The sequence below is a fragment of the Heterobasidion irregulare genome (assembly GCF_000320585.1).
Source record: "Heterobasidion irregulare TC 32-1 unplaced genomic scaffold scaffold_03, whole genome shotgun sequence".
Classification (NCBI taxonomy): domain Eukaryota; kingdom Fungi; phylum Basidiomycota; class Agaricomycetes; order Russulales; family Bondarzewiaceae; genus Heterobasidion; species Heterobasidion irregulare.
Genome location: NW_009258199.1, coordinates 1,470,009 through 1,486,641, shown reverse-complemented (window position 1 = coordinate 1,486,641; position 16,633 = coordinate 1,470,009). Strand labels below are relative to the sequence as shown.

The 16,633-nt window shown below is 53.0% G+C and overlaps 9 protein-coding genes across 9 annotated transcripts; 5 read left to right on the top strand and 4 right to left on the bottom strand.

The window, feature by feature from the left end:
- Positions 1–2,232: 2,232 nt before the first annotated feature.
- On the top strand, positions 2,233–2,971 carry HETIRDRAFT_439044 (uncharacterized protein). Its single transcript, XM_009545573.1, has one exon. It carries the CDS (start codon positions 2,339–2,341, stop codon positions 2,714–2,716), a length of 378 nt encoding a protein of 125 aa, XP_009543868.1. The 5' UTR covers positions 2,233–2,338; the 3' UTR covers positions 2,717–2,971.
- A 97-nt stretch (positions 2,972–3,068) lies between these two features.
- Positions 3,069–3,517, top strand: HETIRDRAFT_102780 (uncharacterized protein; the record flags this gene model as incomplete). Its single annotated transcript, XM_009545572.1, has 4 exons — positions 3,069–3,102; positions 3,160–3,233; positions 3,313–3,396; positions 3,452–3,517. 4 exons carry the CDS (start codon positions 3,069–3,071, stop codon positions 3,515–3,517), a joined length of 258 nt encoding a protein of 85 aa, XP_009543867.1.
- A 102-nt stretch (positions 3,518–3,619) lies between these two features.
- HETIRDRAFT_314337 (uncharacterized protein) lies at positions 3,620–5,114 on the bottom strand (the record flags this gene model as incomplete). The annotated part of the gene is made up of 8 exons (XM_009545571.1): positions 3,620–3,823; positions 3,881–3,955; positions 4,010–4,066; positions 4,126–4,281; positions 4,336–4,464; positions 4,487–4,666; positions 4,727–4,898; positions 4,969–5,114. 8 exons carry the CDS (start codon positions 5,112–5,114, stop codon positions 3,620–3,622), a joined length of 1,119 nt encoding a protein of 372 aa, XP_009543866.1.
- A 364-nt stretch (positions 5,115–5,478) lies between these two features.
- HETIRDRAFT_472627 (uncharacterized protein) lies at positions 5,479–6,310 on the bottom strand (the record flags this gene model as incomplete). Its single annotated transcript, XM_009545570.1, has 5 exons — positions 6,128–6,310; positions 5,942–6,029; positions 5,796–5,868; positions 5,646–5,705; positions 5,479–5,568 (listed from the first exon to the last, which is right to left on the bottom strand). Exons 1-5 carry the CDS (start codon positions 6,282–6,284, stop codon positions 5,479–5,481), a joined length of 468 nt encoding a protein of 155 aa, XP_009543865.1. The 5' UTR covers positions 6,285–6,310.
- A 228-nt stretch (positions 6,311–6,538) lies between these two features.
- On the top strand, positions 6,539–6,895 carry HETIRDRAFT_48187 (uncharacterized protein; the record flags this gene model as incomplete). The annotated part of the gene is made up of 1 exon (XM_009544936.1): positions 6,539–6,895. A coding segment is annotated over one exon (357 nt), but the record flags the coding sequence as incomplete, so codon positions are not given.
- A 332-nt stretch (positions 6,896–7,227) lies between these two features.
- On the bottom strand, positions 7,228–7,742 carry HETIRDRAFT_247083 (uncharacterized protein; the record flags this gene model as incomplete). Its single annotated transcript, XM_009545569.1, has 3 exons — positions 7,228–7,317; positions 7,371–7,471; positions 7,532–7,742. Coding segments are annotated over 3 exons (402 nt in total), but the record flags the coding sequence as incomplete, so codon positions are not given.
- Positions 7,743–7,952: 210 nt separating this feature from the next.
- HETIRDRAFT_312828 (uncharacterized protein) lies at positions 7,953–9,751 on the top strand (the record flags this gene model as incomplete). The annotated part of the gene is made up of 7 exons (XM_009545568.1): positions 7,953–8,179; positions 8,235–8,320; positions 8,375–8,452; positions 8,506–8,615; positions 8,668–8,779; positions 8,841–9,176; positions 9,237–9,751. The coding sequence occupies 7 exons, from the start codon at positions 7,953–7,955 to the stop codon at positions 9,749–9,751; spliced, it is 1,464 nt and encodes a 487-aa protein (XP_009543863.1).
- Positions 9,752–9,936: 185 nt separating this feature from the next.
- On the bottom strand, positions 9,937–12,584 carry HETIRDRAFT_62859 (glycoside hydrolase family 13 protein; the record flags this gene model as incomplete). Its single annotated transcript, XM_009544983.1, has 9 exons — positions 9,937–10,121; positions 10,195–10,605; positions 10,660–10,729; positions 10,782–10,854; positions 10,906–11,218; positions 11,282–11,724; positions 11,781–12,102; positions 12,153–12,268; positions 12,332–12,584. The coding sequence occupies 9 exons, from the start codon at positions 12,582–12,584 to the stop codon at positions 10,077–10,079; spliced, it is 2,046 nt and encodes a 681-aa protein (XP_009543278.1). The 3' UTR covers positions 9,937–10,076.
- A 286-nt stretch (positions 12,585–12,870) lies between these two features.
- Positions 12,871–16,390, top strand: HETIRDRAFT_170646 (Metallo peptidase M28; the record flags this gene model as incomplete). Its single annotated transcript, XM_009545567.1, is given in 14 exon segments — positions 12,871–13,157; positions 13,218–13,693; positions 13,754–13,815; positions 13,874–13,968; positions 14,026–14,267; positions 14,329–14,421; positions 14,440–14,443; positions 14,533–14,665; positions 14,723–14,804; positions 14,863–15,131; positions 15,188–15,307; positions 15,361–15,470; positions 15,520–16,187; positions 16,260–16,390. 14 exon segments carry the CDS (start codon positions 12,871–12,873, stop codon positions 16,388–16,390), a joined length of 2,772 nt encoding a protein of 923 aa, XP_009543862.1.
- Positions 16,391–16,633: the final 243 nt, after the last annotated feature.

Here is a 16,633-nt window from a genome sequence, read left to right as displayed (position 1 = left end):
CGGAGAGATGACGCTGAGCCGAGAACGCGTTCATGAAGCACGAGGCGAGTGTGGGAACTTTTATCTCGCACGTGATCTGCTGGCACGCAACGCGTTGGTGTTGTTTGTGCGCCATTGGCATTTCTTTCTGGCAGACGCACGCGTAGAGGACTCCTCTCCTCGTCGCCCTACCCGGCTCATGGCACAAGACGGCCTGGCCTTGGCCTTGTCTGATATTATACACACTATGTCTCCTAGTCCCCCACAACCTAACGATGATGACCCCCTCGCACCCCCTGCGAGCACATCTCCCGAGCCGCTTGACCTTGCTCAGATCGAAATAATTAAGAAACGCCTCACAGAGATTCACCCTCATAGTATGGCCAAGTCAAATATGTCACCTGTCGAACGAGAGCTAGCAGATATGGCGAGTACCGGTCACACAGTACTATCATCTACAATCTTTAACCCCTCTTTTCGCCACACAGGTCCTCCGTTTGACCTCCTATCACATACCCGATCCTACCCAACTGCACGAGCAGGCAGATACAATATTTGATCTCAATATACAGCGTGAATATCTTACGAAGGAGTTTGCAGACGAACGTATACGATGGGAGGCAGAGAGAGACAACTTCAGCCGAGAGGCCGAAGCTCTCATTGCACGGAGAAGTAGGGGCGGAGAATCAACATATAGGGAAGAGGTATACTCATTTTTTCTTGCTTTTGTTCTTCTCGCTTACAATCCTACAGGAACTGGAACGTCAAGTACTAACTCTTGACGCTGATAATAAGGCCCTCCGCCAGAAAGTAAGTCTTCCAAGTAATTGAATCTGCATTCCATTGCTCAGGTCGTAAATATCAGATTTCAGAATATCACGCAAGACTTCAGTCCCTTGAAGGCGAAATAGCACAACTACGACCTATCCTCCTTATGCAGCCCTATGCGCTAACTCATAGCTTCCCATATCCCTATTCCCACAATGCTGGACCATCGTCTAAAAACGATATCCATGTCAAGTCTTCTCGGCGGCGAAAGCATACCCAACCACCTCCTGCTGTTCTTCCTGACCACGCTGCCACCGATGAAGAAGCTGATGGAGCGACCGAGCGATCTGCTGCGGTGTCCAAACCTAAACCCCCACGAGGCGATTACTATCGGCGCCGCGACACAGACGTCTTCAATGACAGTTCAAAACATAGACGGCCTCGAACTCACAAGAAAGGTGGTACTGCACTTGCTAACGCACGATCTGAACACTTGCTACTTGCCATGCGTAGGATTGGCAGAGAGCGCGCTTCTTACCTGTCTGGATTCTCCTCTGGCATAGACCGTGAGCGGGAAGGGAGGGAAAACGACGCATCCACTGCCATGCCCAAGACACCGAAGAAACCAGTAGGAGCCGGAGCAACAACCAATGGCCCTAGCTCAAGTGCTGGTTTCAGCTCGGCACATCCCATGTCACTCCCGGTAGCCCCTGGAACTCCCGCAACGCAGACTCCGCAAGCCTCCAGACAGAGACAGTCGGATCGTGCAACCCGGAACAACCCGCACACGCCTTTGGATTCATTGATCACCGCAGCTCGGTCTATATCCATGATCGAGGAAGATGATATTGTGGATGACGAAATACCACCGCCCTCCCACAAGGCCTCATCGCGTCGTGCAGCAGAGGCGGCCAGCCCGGTGCCACCTAAACGCAGACGATTAGCGGGATCGTCTACAGCAGCATCACTCTCCCGCCTAGCTCTCACTGAAGTTGGCCACACAGACACAGATCATGGACGGACAGATGAAAGTATCAGCAGGACGCGGTCTGCATTGGATATACTCGCTGATCAAGCTGCCGCTTCGAGTTCTAAGGAGAAGACCAGAGGCCCTGAAAAGGGAAAGGGAAAGGGGAAAGAGAAGGCGAGGGAGAACAGCGCAGGCTCGGAACGGTTGAGGGCCTCCAGCACGTTGTCGCGTGCACGGAATAACCTAGCGAGTCAGGGTGTCAGAACTCGAGGACGAGCAGCTGCCGAATCTCTCATGGAGGCACATGAGATCAAGTCTACCATCGCTCTACGGTCGGTGACGTCGGCATCTTCTGATCGAGTCCCACTTCCCAGTACTCTGAATGTGGTGGAGCACACACAGCGGATGCACACACCTCCACCTACGCCTTCGTGGATCAGGAAAGAAAGGGGCCAGGATGTGGCTACACCCACATCACCACCGGAAATTCCCTATGCTAGAGCGGCGGCACCACCTTCAGATATAGCGTCTCGTACTCAACATGAACGCGATAGTTCACCAACTTCGATATTACTTACCCCCTCAACGATCATCGCGAATGAGGGCAACCCACCTGTCACTATGGACGAATTATCCGTCATTCAATTCAAACCCCTAGAGGTCTCTGAGCCAGCGCAGTCGCCGGGACCTGAGCCTGTGCTTGAGCCTGAGCCTGAGTCGCAGGATCAATCTCACCCCCCTGTAGTCCGCCTGCCACCTTTAAGTCATTCACCGCCTCCAGTTCACTCACCGGATCACCTGCCATCGCATCTCCCAGCAGCTGAAAGTGATGTTATGATGGCTGACGAAGACGAAAGTAGGCAAGTTCTATCACTTGTGCCGATGGATAACTCAACCCAAACGAGTATCACGGAGCCAATGGAGGCGGAGCAACTAGACGATTCACTCGACATGGACGCCGAGGGTGAAATCGACGATGAGGTCGCTATCCCGTTATGAGAATGATCTATATTTGTGATCATATGTACATTCTCACCTGAATATAGGGCTGGGAGATGGTAGTTCGAGGTAAAGATCTATCGGCGTTGGATTTTCGACAATACTATTTACGATCTTGGTAGATTTAGGTCTTGTTTTATGCTCTTTTGATTCTCATCTTAAATATACAATAGCTCTCGATCACACGATATCTATATATCTATGATATACTATAGTTGCTGTAACATCTAGTCATTTTCCTGGATTATTCGCTCACCGTGCTCCATCAAAACAACCTGTGGACAACCGGTATTATGTAATCGACCTCTCGAACACACTGCTGTCTTTCCAAATCGTCTGTATCACCATAACCATGCCTGTTCCATGGGAAGCTCTCATTCCTTTCGGTAACTGTGTACTGTTGTGATAGTCACCTAATGCACTGATCCTTTCCTCTCGCCTAGGCCTTCTCACCACCATGTTTGGCGCCGCCGGAACATTGCTGAACGTCTCTAAGCGTGCACAGAACCTGGGCAAGGTGGGTCTATCCTGGATCCTCACGAACACCTCACCAGGCGCGTCTAAATTTTGCACTCATTCTTGTATGCGAATGATAGGCCCCCCGATATCACATCGATTCTTGGGAAGAAATGATGATGGAGAGGGACAAGCGGTTGACAGGGCATGTGCGAGGGCAGAAGGTGAGTTAGCAAGCACATCCTGGCGTAGACGGCGTTGACATGCTATGTGGTGTAGTCTGATACAGTTGCGCCAGAAGGGTTCGAAACAAGTAGCGTATGGTACACTCAGAAAGCGCAATAGACAGCACCCGCATATAATCTTGTTTTCTTGTTTTCCACTCGAACATCCTCTAGACCATTCACCACCAAACCAAGATAGTTCTCAACGAGATCTATGTACACGCTAGCTCCTCATTTCCCGCTCCAGCCACACTGCAACGTCTCTTAGTCGCTGTTCTGCGGAGCCCAGCAGGTCAGAACAGACACTCCCATATTTCTGACCTTCGAGCACCACGCCGAGTTTGTCCAGGTTCTTGCTCAGCGTTGTATCATCCGGTGTCAACGTGCAAGACAGAATAACTCCATGCTTCGAGCGAATTTCAGCTGCCTGTGAACCTCCCTGATAAGCTATTAATCTGTACCGGTGCGTACAGGACCGACGCACCACATTCCCCCACGCAAATTGGCCACGTATCGAGTACGTGAATTCTGGTGTTTGGCCAAACGCCCAATCCCAGCTCTACATGGACCTGTCAGAAAGTGTTCCGCACACCGATACGTGGACGACGCTCACTAGAAGCTCTGCCATCCCCGAACGAATCTCGTCCACGTTCATGTCATTGGTATCACCCTGGACTGTATAGACCTACGGTGTTTACATTCGAGTGAGAATCGAGATACATATGACACGGTCATGATACACACCGGTTTATCCACACCGTAGTGCTCACGAAATGCTCGTGTTAGTGCGTCCACGAAGTCTTCGTGTGAAATGTCCGGACGGAATTCGTTTAAATTTCGTACAGGCGAGCGGACAGAAGCCACCCCCTTTGTGGCCATTGAAGTCTTATTAAAAGCAATGTGAACAACAAGCGAAATCGTCCCCGGAAACATATCTACCTTTGTAGAGTGTAAGACATCGCCGAGGGTGTTGAGTTGTGACGAAATGAGCATAGTACCGTGATGATATGCGCGGTCCTTGACGATTTTGTATGCAGAGCCTGAGACGTAGAGGCAATCATGTTGGCACTTATGGCGGATATGTGGGCACATAGGAAGATGTGTAATAGAAGTCACTAATCTTATACGGTCCTACGCAGAGATCATTCCGGTCATTGAGGCGTGCATCGATTCCGAGTGCGCGCACGGCCCGCAAAACAACCTGGCCAGTCGAGTTGCGGTCGAACTGGGAGCGGGGAAGATGTATTGAAAAGTTTGTGTTTCCAGAGTCCTGCACAAAGCAGGTGAGTGTCACTATCTACACCGATAGAATCGTGGAAAAGGAGCATACGTGATATACGGTCCCCCCACCGCTTCGTCTCCGAATGAACGGGATGTCCGCACGCTGCAAGGCAGGGAAGTTGACTTCTTTCCATGGATTCTGATTCCGACCGATGACAACGCACGGGTCGTCGCGATAGAGCAGCAGCAAAGGTTCCTTATGTGATTTATGTTTGAACAGCCTGGAGGAAACGTCGTTAAGGACCTCTCATGTCTCTCTACCATCCGTGTGATAAGAGAGCAGGGACGAACCAGTCTTCCAATGTCAGGTTGAAGCAAGGGTTAACCGAGTTTGAGACGTATATACTGTGATGGGAGCTCAGTGAGCGCGTCTGTGATGTTGCAAAGACCCGCGAGGTGCACGCATAACGAAAGTTTCGAGATGGCCGTATCGTCATGAGGAGCAAACAGTTTGACGCGTATCATAGACTCAACGCGTCGGCGGTCACGAGCGCTGTCCGCAAGGACCAGGAAATATTGAATTTTGGCTGTAGCTTCTTTGATTAACATAGATGACTCCATAGATTCTCAAGTCCTTCTTGGACGATATACGCGCATTGCACACTCACAATCACTTGGTTGCATGCGCGAAAACAAATAACTAGAAGTGCGCTCAACGTCTGTCGGCTTCGCTAGCTCTAAAGGGCGTCTAACTAGAGCTGATTGAGGGAGCACAATAATTCAGGCCTTTGAGAGACAGATATTGACTGTTCACAGAAGATCAAGGAAAACTCCAGCGCTGAGACCAGCGATGTCTATTGCTCATTTCTGCATGCGTCCGTAGAAAGGCTTCTCTACTTCATGTATCGGGGTTTGGCCCGTGGGCGTACCTGGAATGCTCTTCATAAGGCCCTATATGGTGGACAAGATACAGCGCGTTAGAACCGAAAGGAGAAAAGCATTGTTTTTTGAGGAGTGACGAGACGCACAAGTTTTTCAAACATGCACTGGTTGAGTGTACGCTCCGGCTTGCGACAGTATTTATAATCCTAGGCAGAATCAACGTGAACAGGCGTCCATATAATGCATCAAAGGGCCAGTGATGAGAAACGTGCATTTGAAAGATCAAAATTACATACCTGGTTATTAAGCTCCAAGCAGTTCCAGTGCTCGTCAAACTGCTGCAGGCAGTTGTCACGCATCTTATTGATGCTGATAGTTTATTCAAGTGTGTGTTTCTGCTGGTCAGGGTAAATAGAACGGAATGGATGATGGTTACACGCACAGGTCTGTCGCACACCGTGTCACTTTGCGGCCCTCCTTCAAACAATGACCAGGATCCCTGTTCTCCGCCTTGCAGAGCATGAAGTCCTCTATGAAGAAAAAACAAGAAGTCATGATAAATCAGCGAACTCCTCCCTACACTAGGAGACAAATATACTTGACTAGAACTTAACTGAACGTCACGCACCATTGTAATCCTTACAATATGCCCCGATGAAGAACGCAGCGCTCTTCAGCGGCCCGCTCGTCGTGCCAAGTTCATCGACCTTGGGCACCGAGGAGGGAAGAGGTGTGGGGTCCTTGAAAGGTTGGGACGAGGACGATGCGTCGTGGAAAGTGCTCATCGTTCCAGTTGACGAGCAAGTGTGACGGAAGCAGCCGCTAGCGGTATTCGGAGGATCCTATAGGTCCGGCAACGCTTGAAGCGCAGAGGACCCCAGGTACTGCATGACGCGTCACACCACCGCGTCGCGTCGCGTTCAATCATTAGGCTCCTTTCAGCTTCTGCTTGCATCTCTACCTTGATCTCGTCGACGACTATGGTGAGAATTCATTCAATGACTTACGCGAAGGCTCTCAACTTGGACTTCTGGCCTAGCCTCCTCGCGCTCCACCCAAAACCTTCCAATTGCGCGTTAAAACTCATAAACTCATCATCTTCATCGCCACTCCCGCCACCACCTCCATCTATGCTCTCAAAGCCCCTATACTATCTGCTTTAACTGCAGAAGTCACTCAGGGTGCACAAGTTCCCATTCCATCTTCAATCGATGACTTCGCGGTGGCCCGCGAGGTGAAAGAGCGCGGACGCCCTGTACAGTACGAAGTACTAGAGGACCATCAAATATTGAAGGATGTAGTGATGAATTGGGACTCCGTCTTCTTACGGTTCAAAGACGCGAATGGCAAGTCTTTCATTGGGCTTAGCCCATGTTCCCACTTTCGAACGCACTGACTGACGCTCACATTCTCTACTCGCCGGCGCTGTCCTGGCTACTTCTATTTATTGAAACCTATTCCGACAGGATATCTAACGCCACTGGAGGTGTCGATCCCATCGGTGGATGACATCGAAGATGAAATTCCGTATAAAGCTCCTCCGCTTGGAGAGGATATGGAGATGGGGGTGGTGGATCCCAAAGGGAAAGGCAAGCGAAAGGCACTGCCAGAATGAACCAACGACACGTAGTTGAGCTGTTGTAATTCACTGTACTATAATATCAATGCTTCGATTGTCGTGCCTTCGATCCATCATCGACTGTGTTGCAGCTACTGGTGATATTATCCCTTCCATGGTCGGGGTGTGAAGGGAAGTAATGCAGCAGCAACACGTCGGCCTTCTTCAGCGAGGAGGTTATATGTGGTACAAGCGTTCCACTGTTCCCGGACATTCAACCCTGGTGCGCGTTTAGACTGGTGGAAGGACCCACAGTGTTCATAACTTCGATCTGTATTCCGAGTGAGCCAAGATACTGTCTCAAGAGCGCAGGAGGCGGAGACACGGTCTCTCCCGTTCCCAGCAAGAGGATTTCTATATGAAAATGAGGTACACCATTCAGTCAAAGCATGTAAGGCCTGTACTTTCACCCACCAGGCTTTGGTACCACAAGCTCGAACAGCTCGAATCTCTCCTTGCTCCAGCCCTGCCAGAGGGTCGGTGGGACATCCCACAGAAAGACCTTCCCCTCCAGGAAAATACACGAGGACGAAAGCAAAAGCCCATCCTGAAGGTGAATCCCGGCGGAGGAAACAGACTTGACTTGGACAGGAGGTGGGACTTCCCCGGCAAGTATGTTGGTGAGGCCGCCGCCGGAACGACCATTGTTCCTCGAGAGCGGAGAGAAGTGAAGATTCCGTGTTCTATGTGCGATGGCAAGGCGGTTCAACGGCCGCGAGAGGGAGAGGAAGCGAGACATGCTGGGACGAAGGACGATGAAGTTGTATTGTGCCTACGAAGGGCGCAAACCCTAACCCCAAATTTACTCTTCCTCTGACCCTCACTGCTCGTTGAGATGGCTGGAGCATCGGCAGCCGACGTTCGAAGTATCCTGCAACTTCCAGCCTCCTCCCATGCAGGACAATCCCAGTCTCAGAAGAAGACTACATCCAAGAAACCGGAGGGCATCTCGCGCGAGCTGTATTCGCTCATAGGGCCCACCCCCTCGACTCTTGCCGCACAGCTCTCGAAGCCTCGATTGAAGCAGAAACCAAATCTCGGAGGTGGTGGCAAAGTCAAATGGTGCGCTTCCGAAGCTTGCTTTGGAATTTTGTTCTGATCCACTCGGTCGTTGTAGGGAATTGAGGCCCTTCAAGAACGGAGCTCGAGGTGATGGATTACAATTAAAGCATTGGGTTAAAGCAAACTCTGACCCAGAAGCTGGTGTGTTTCATGTTTTCGGCCAATTATTGATCTCGTCATCGATTTTCGTCGTAGAATATGCCTTCGCAAAATACAACGTCCAAAATAATTGGTACATCTACTCTCAGGATGAATACGAACGACATCTGGAAGGTTTGTCCCCGCCACATCCAGTCTGTCCGATGTACTCAATACACACGCTTCAGATCCAGATTGGTCAAAGGAAGAGACTGACTATCTCTTCGACCTTGTTCGGGAGTACGACTTGAGGTTTCATATAATCGCGGACCGATACGAATTTCCGCGGTCGATGGAGGTGTGTTTCCCCAAAGATGCCCACAGCGCGTACTGACTGTGCGTCACGCAAGGACATAAAAGATAGATACTTCGGTGTGTGTCGTAAGCTAATACGAAGTAGACCATGGCCAGGCGACGAAGCCAGCAGAGCCCAGCTCCTGTCTAGCTTCCAATTCGACAAGGGTGACCGTCGCTCGTTTTATTCTCGCCGACGCATGGCTCACTGCCAAATTCATCCACCTAGATCGCGAGGTCACCCGGAAAGAGTATCTCGCAAGCCTCGAGAACCGGACGCCCGAACAGATCGCCGAGGAGGAGGCCATGTACATCGAGCTCAAGCGACTCGAGCAGACCGAGCGCGCCTTCAAAAAAGAGCGCGATGAATTACTCCGCACCCTACTTGGTGTCGAGTCTGGACTTGCCGACTTGAACGTCGAGGACGACAGCCATGCGGCTATCACCGATCCGCGGAAGAAAAAGAAGGCCGGCGTCGCGGAGGCGGAGAGTCCCGCCACGCCCACTGCGGCCGTGGCACAACCAGCACCCCGCAGGGCGCAGTCGGCAAAGTCGATCGCATATGGTACGTCCCCAACACACCCATCTCCGCCATGGACGCCAACTTCGATTTTGCTCGGTGTAGACGCTCTCCATTGCATACAGCGCATCGACCCTCCTCCGCTCACACCGGCCACAAAGGCCTCGCATGCTGCCGCGACGCTGCGCTCTCAAAAAATCGCGTACCCCAAGCCCGCGGTGAGCTCGAAAGTGAACCAGGTCGTGACCGAGCTCGGTGTGCCGATCAGCCGGGGGGTGATCATGCCGACGCGAGACACGCTCGCGCAGTACGAGATGCTGATCGAGGCCGCGACGGCGCTCGTCGAGACAAAGAAGATCGTCGATCGCGTCGAGCAGGAGATCAGGGTCGCGCGCGCAAGGCTGGACATGCGTGCGAGCGCGAGCGACGGTGGTGTCGGCGGCGATGGCGGCGGGTCTGGCGCTCAGACGCCTATGGATGTGGACGAGGAGCTGGGCAGTCGGTCGCAGAGTCGTGGACAGGAGGGTGGGACCAGGGCGCAGAGCGTGGTCAGTACTAGAAGCGGGAGGAGCGGGAGGAGCAGAAAGCAGGTGAGCATTCAGGCCCGTATTCCACCGTGACCGCCTTCAGTCGTTGACGTTTTTGTGGTCTTTGCAGTCTCAAAGACGCTCCTTGTCGATATCCTCCGTGGACACCTCTGGGACGTCAACAACACGCGCCGGGAACAAGCGACAAAAGCTTGGTTGAAAGCGTGTGCATGACTGTTGTACTTTTAGGTTTCCCTCTGTTTTTTTCTTCCGCTTTTGCCGCATGGATTCTATACTTATTCCCCCCCGACCTGACATCTATTTCAAACTGACATCATCGAAGACAGCCTCAACCGTACAACCAGGTATCGCTCCATAACTAATGTCCACAATATAAGGCATAACGACACAGCTTCAATCAATTCTTTGCCAGAACCAGGCAGGTCCTGCTCGGGATGTAAACCTGCAACGTCCATGGTCGTCGACATCAGCATCCTGTGAACACCGTGAGACACAACCGACGCGAGCAAACTCACCTGCATCCAATTCTTCCGCCCGTTCCATTCCATCGGCGTCGTGAAATACTTCGAGCCAAGGTCCACATTCTCAAACCCGCCGAACTTCTTCTCGTCGCTCGTGAGGGCGACGCTGTACTCCCCAGGCTCCTCGACACCAACGCGATAGTCCGTGAACGACTCCGTTGGGTGGAAGTTAAACACAAAGAGCAGACCGGCGCGCTCGAACACGATGACCTTGTCCCCCTCGTGCTTGAGCGAGACGTATGCCTGCGGCGCAGCGAGCCAGCCGTAGCGCGCCTCGAGGTGATTCATCGCGGCGTCGAACGCGTTTAGGTATCTGTATCGGAGGAGCGGTTCGTCGACCACGTTCCACTGGCGCCGCGCGTAGTGGAAGGAATTACCGTTCCCCTCACGCGGAAAGTCGAGCCACTAGATCAATCGCTGTGTTATTTATGCACATGGCAGGGGAAAAAAGATGCCAACCTCGGGGTGGCCGAACTCGTTACCCTCAAAGTTCAAATATCCCTCGCCACCGAGAGAGTGAACGAGGAGCCTGAAGCGCACCGCATCAACCTCATGTATCGAGCACAAACAATTTCGCTCACCGAATCATCTTATGCAGAGCCAACCCGCGTGCAATGACCGGCGTCATCTCGCTCAAATCCGACATGTTCGTATCTGCCCTGAGCATCAGCATCAACCCAACTCATTGCGACCTTGCGAACATACACATCTCCTTATCCATCAGCCAGAACGCCAGCGTCTTGTCACCCACGAGCGCCTGGTCGTGGCTCTCCGCATATGCGACGCTCTTCTCGAGGTGGCGCCTGTTTACGAGTGTATGCACGATGTTGCCCATCTCCCACTCGCCGTCAGACTTATGCTTCAGCAGCTTGATCCACATGTCCGGCACCGCCATCGAGAGGCGATAGTCGAAGCCGATACCACCCTTCGAGACGGGGATACAGAGCAGCGGCATGCCCGACACATCTTCGGCGATGGTGATGATCGAGGGGAAGAGAGAGTGCATGGCATCGTTAGCCTGGCCGAACGGGAAATGTCAGCGGCTGCGGGCAACTGAAGAAAGAACACCACAAGTCTTTACCAGCATAAGATAGACGACGGCCTCCTCGTCGACACCTGGCCCGAAATATTCATGATAGCCTCCAGAGAACCCCGTGCCGATGCCGTGGTGCAGATACATCATGCTAGTGACACCGTCGAAGCGGAAGCCATCGAATTTGTACTCCTCGACCCAGAAACGAAGGTTGCTGAGCAGGAACCGGAGCACCTCGTGTGACCCGTAGTTGAAGAGACGGCTGTCCCACAGCTCGTGCCTGCCCTTGCTACCCTCGTGAAAGTAGAGGTGGTCCGTGCCGTCGAAGAGATTCAACCCATCGAGCACGTTCTTGCATGCGTGGGAGTGGACGATGTCGAGCAAGACGGTGATGCCCATGCCGTGCGCGACGTCAATGAGTTCTTTCAGCTCTTCCGGAGTTCCGAAGCGAGAGCTCGCTGCGAACAGGCTGGTGACTTGGTACCCAAACGCTGTTGATGCAGACTCAATGAGGTTTGGGTTTGAGTGACTGGTTCGGAACACTCACAGGCATAGTAGGCATGTTCCATGACCGCCATGAGCTGAATGGTGTTGTATCCCAGAGAGTGAATTCTCGGCAGGACATTCTGAGTAAACTCCTTGTAGGTGGCGACCCTCGGTTCGGCGGAAGAGATGCCGACGTGAGCCTCGTAAATCCTGACGCTCTGAGGTTGAGGGGGGGCTTTGTTCTTGAAGACATATTTCTCCTCCGCAGGCGGGTTCCAAAAGCGAGCGTCGTACACGGGGGAGACGGCAAGATCTTGAGTGACGCGTTTGATCCAAGCAGGGAGACGCTCGATGCGCTCGCGAGATGGGAGGATCATGGAAATCTTTGGGAGAGTTTGAGTAAGGTGGTCAGAACGGAAACAAACCAGCACACCTTGATCTTTGAATCGTGGGGGATCGCGCATACTCCGGGTGACTTGGGGGGGATGGTGATCTCCCAGACACCAAACTCGTTCTTTTTCAACGGGTGTGAGGTCCTGTTCCAATCATCTGGCATCGAGCGACATCTGTCAGTTGAGGTATTGGACGGCTTTTTGGATGAAGGGGACTGACTGAAGTCTCCAATCAAATATGCCTCGATCGCGTTGGGGGCCCACTCCCTATAGACAACCTCGCCTGCGTCGTTGGGAACGAGGCCGAGTTTGTGGTAGCCCTTTGTGAACGCGTCGTAGCCACCCTCGTGGAGGTGGATGGCATCCCGCCATTTCTTGAATGTCTGGTACCTGTGGTCGATAGCAGGCAGAAACGGCTCGAGCCACGAGTCGAGCTGTAAGACTGATTTCGAGTCGAATTCCTGGGCCGACATGTAAAGGTGAGCGGCGAACAAGACGCAGACGATGGGCGGGTGGAGGAGGACCGACCTCGTCCGCAAACGGCCAGAGCCTTGACTTGCAAAGGCCAAATGCCAAAAGACGGGTGTGACGTCATGCGTATATCGGTCGTCCATCAATGCACATCGACGCATTATGTCCAGCTATGTCCAGCCGCGTGTAGATAAGGCACACATATCCGGCTGGAACAAGCGCTGCTTCAGTTATCCGACCTGATATTCGGCTAATATCCTCCGCACCTCTCGCCGTCTTCCCACCACCATGGGCGAGCTCACTCCTCCGTCGGAGAAGCCTGGCCACGACGGCGCACTGCTCCCTGCTCCTCTCAACCTACACCCACCCAAACCTCGCTCCCGCTACCTCAAACTCGTCAAGCCTGGTGTTGTCCTCATTCTCCTCTGGGTATTCCTCCACCGTTGGTTATCTTTGCTCTCTTACGGCTCCTTCTTCACCACTCTTGCTGAGCTCCAAGAAGCATCGGAGGGTGTTACGAGCGCGTTCCAGACTCGCGTGCCCTATACTAGACAGTGGGCGGAGAGCCTCTTCTTGTACGTCGGTCTGTATCACATATGTTGGTCTGAGGCTCACTCTGCGTGGGATTGTCCCAGGACCGTGCCAAACTCGGCCAGCGCGATTGCCGCCTCCCGCCAGTATGCAACAAAGCCCCATCTTGCAGGCTCGTCGGGCGACCTCGCAACTGCAGAGGACTTTCTTTCCCTCCTCCAGCGCGAGCTCGGCATCCCCAAGCCCGACGTCCAGCCCGTTTTCTCTGCCGGCTCTCCCGAGTCGCGCAACGCGACGCTTTCCATCCCTGACCTCTCAGAGCCGAGCGCGTGGATCGACATATACTACCCCGTTATGAACACACCCCTCAACCATAGCGTAGAAATCCTCGGCGACACTGGCGAGGTTGCGTGGGCTGCGGACCTTGAGGAGGTCTCGGATGAGACGGATCCGGACGCTTGGGCGTACGCGGATGCCGTAACGACTTGGCACGGCCTGAGCAGAGGTGGGGATGTCCAGGGTAAACTCATCAACGCTAACTACGGCCGCAAGGAGGACTTCGAAGACCTTGTCAATAAAGGTATGTCTGAGCTACGGTTCGAGGGGGATGCCGAATAATTCAAGGACATCGCGTGCTCAGGCGTCAACTTTACGGGTTCCATCGTCATTGTTCGCTATGGAGGTCTTTTCCGTGGTCTCAAAGTGCGTTTACGACTTATCTGTGCCTGTCACGATAGTTTGTCATGTATTTTTCCACTAGGTCAAAGGTGCTCAAGAACTAGGCGCAGCCGGCATTCTCATCTATTCCGACCCTCGCGACGACGGCACCGTCACTGTGGATAACGGATACAAACCGTAAACCTCCTATTCTCCTTCTCCTGCGCAGCTCGCGTGCTCATACCCTCGAGATAGATATCCTTATGGTCCTGCGCGCAGCCCGACCTCCGTGCAGCGCGGCTCGGTGCAGTTCCTCTCCATATATCCAGGCGACCCGACGACGCCGGGCTACCCGGCCTACGAGAATAGTACCCGCACCAGCGGGACAAATATTCCGTCTATCCCCAGCTTGCCAATTTCGTGGGCGAATGCCAAGGTGCTGCTCGAGGAGATCGAGGACGGAAAGGAGGGCAGGACGATTCGGCTCGTGAACAATGGTGAGTGCCTCCAGTCTCTGCGATCGAGGCCATGCTCATCAACATCTGTGTTCCTGCGCAGTCGATGACAAGGTGACGCCTATCTGGAATACCATGGGTGTGCTCCCTGGGCACATCAAGGATGAAGTCGTTGTGATTGGAAACCATCGCGATGGTAAGTGCTCAGTAAAAACATCCTTCGGCTTGCAGGTGACTGATGATGCGCTACAGCATGGGTAGGCTCATTTTTGAACGAATAGATGTATATGTAACAGATAGATCACTAGGTTATGGGTGCAACCGATCCTACTTCGGGCACGGCTTCCATCAACGAAGTCATCCGTGGGCTCGGCGTCCTGCTGAAGAGCGGATGGAAACCGCTGCGCACGATCGTCATCGCAAGTTGGGATGCTGAAGAGGTAACTGATTATATGCGCCTTTTTCGAAAACACCATTCTGACCCTCCGTATCTCCAGTACGGCCTCATTGGCAGCACCGAATGGGGCGAAGATTTTGCCGATTTCATTGACAAATACGTCGTCGCATACCTCAACGTCGGTACGCCATTTCTGACCTTTTTCTTCGCTATTTGGTGCCTTGCTCATTTCTCCCACAGATGTAGCAGTTTCTGGCTCTCGCTACAGTGCGCGCGCCTCCCCATCGTTGGCCCATGTCGTGCGCGATACGGCCGAGAAGATTCCGCACCCGACCGACCCGGGGCGTACACTTTGGGACGCGAGAAATGATAGAGGACCGCTACATGGCGAAAACGTCGACCTGCAGGTAATGGCTATGGCGGAGGAGGCTGCCAAGGCCGTTGACAGCATCGGGGTTGGTGCTCTGGGCTCCGGTAGCGACTACACGGTATTTTTACAGCGCATCGGTGTGAGTACCCTGACGCGGATGATATCAACGTTTTGAATGACCTTGTCATGGCGCAGGTGGCAAGTATGGACCACGGCTTCGGCTCTACGCTTTCGGACCCGGTCTATCATTACCACTCTGTATTTGATTCAGAGAGATGGCAAGAGCTGTATGGTGACCCGGGATTCACGAAACATGTAGGTTTAGCACTATCATCTGATGCATCACTTACTGACTAGTCTTTGATTAGATTGCTGCCGCAAAGCACTTTGGCCTTCTGACTCTCCGTTTGGCCGACTCCATCGTTCTCCCAATCAACACAACACATTATGCGTTCGAACTAGAGGCATATCTCGATAAGTGTGTGCCGTTGCGCTCATCTCTTGGTCATCATTGATAATTCTACTAGGGTTGAGGAATTGGCAACCACGTACGCTGTCTCGACTGAACTTGCGCCCCTCCGTGCCTCCATCAAAGCCCTCCAGCACGCCAGCATCAAGCACGACCACGAGAAGCGCAAGGCTGAGCTGCTTCTGAGGCATCTTCTGCGGCACTCACAGAAGAAAGGCGGGTTCAAGAAGGGAATTCATCGCGCCATCGGCCACGCGTGTCACAGGCTGAAGAATATCTTTGGCAAGCACGGCGAAGAGGCGAATACCGAGCTCGCACCTCCAATGCACGCGACCAATGCAGAGATCAGCCGCAAGGGTAGCTTCCGCAAGCCTGTGAAGCCTCGCATTGGGCGGCTGCCGGCATGGATTAAAGAGAAGCAGGAGGGAGAGAGGAAGCTAGAAGAAGAGCAGGCTGAGCTCAAGATTTTTGATGCGGAAGTAGACGTCGACGCAGAACATCCCCGCCTCCCGCACCTGCCTCATATTCCCCACCTTCCTGAGTTGCCAAAGCCACACTGGCCCCCACACCACAAGGCCCCAAGCCGGAGATTCCTGCGCGCGGTGAAACACATCCAGAAAATCAATCAGAAGCTGGCGTCATTCGAACGTGGGTTCATTCATGAAGATGGGATCAAGGATCGGGAGTGGTACAGACATCTCGGTGTCGCTCCTGGCAAGTGGCTGGGTGCGTAATATTCCATCATTCTATTCTTCCGATCCCATTAGTCATGGCATTTTAATCCTTGTTGTTCCACAGGCTATGGCGCGACGACGCTCCCTGCTTTGACGGAGTCTATCACCATCGAGAAGAACGCCACACTCGCGAAGTATGAAGCCGGGCGGTTGAAGGAAGCTATCGACAACATTACCGGGGCACTCAAGGCATGATGTATATGTGTAAAACATAAAGATTTTGCTGTTCCTCGTTTCCTATTCTGTCTTCCCCCAGATTGTACTCTTGTGAAGGATTTTGGCATATGTTTCGATCGTGACTCAGAAACGTCCAAGGCTCGGCACCGCTGTCGCGTCTGGCTCCACGATCTCACCTGTGAGCAGCTGAATGCAGGATTTTCTGGGTAAGAAAAGGCAAGTGGCCCGCGCGAGCGTAGCCTGATCGTCGGTTCCGACTCC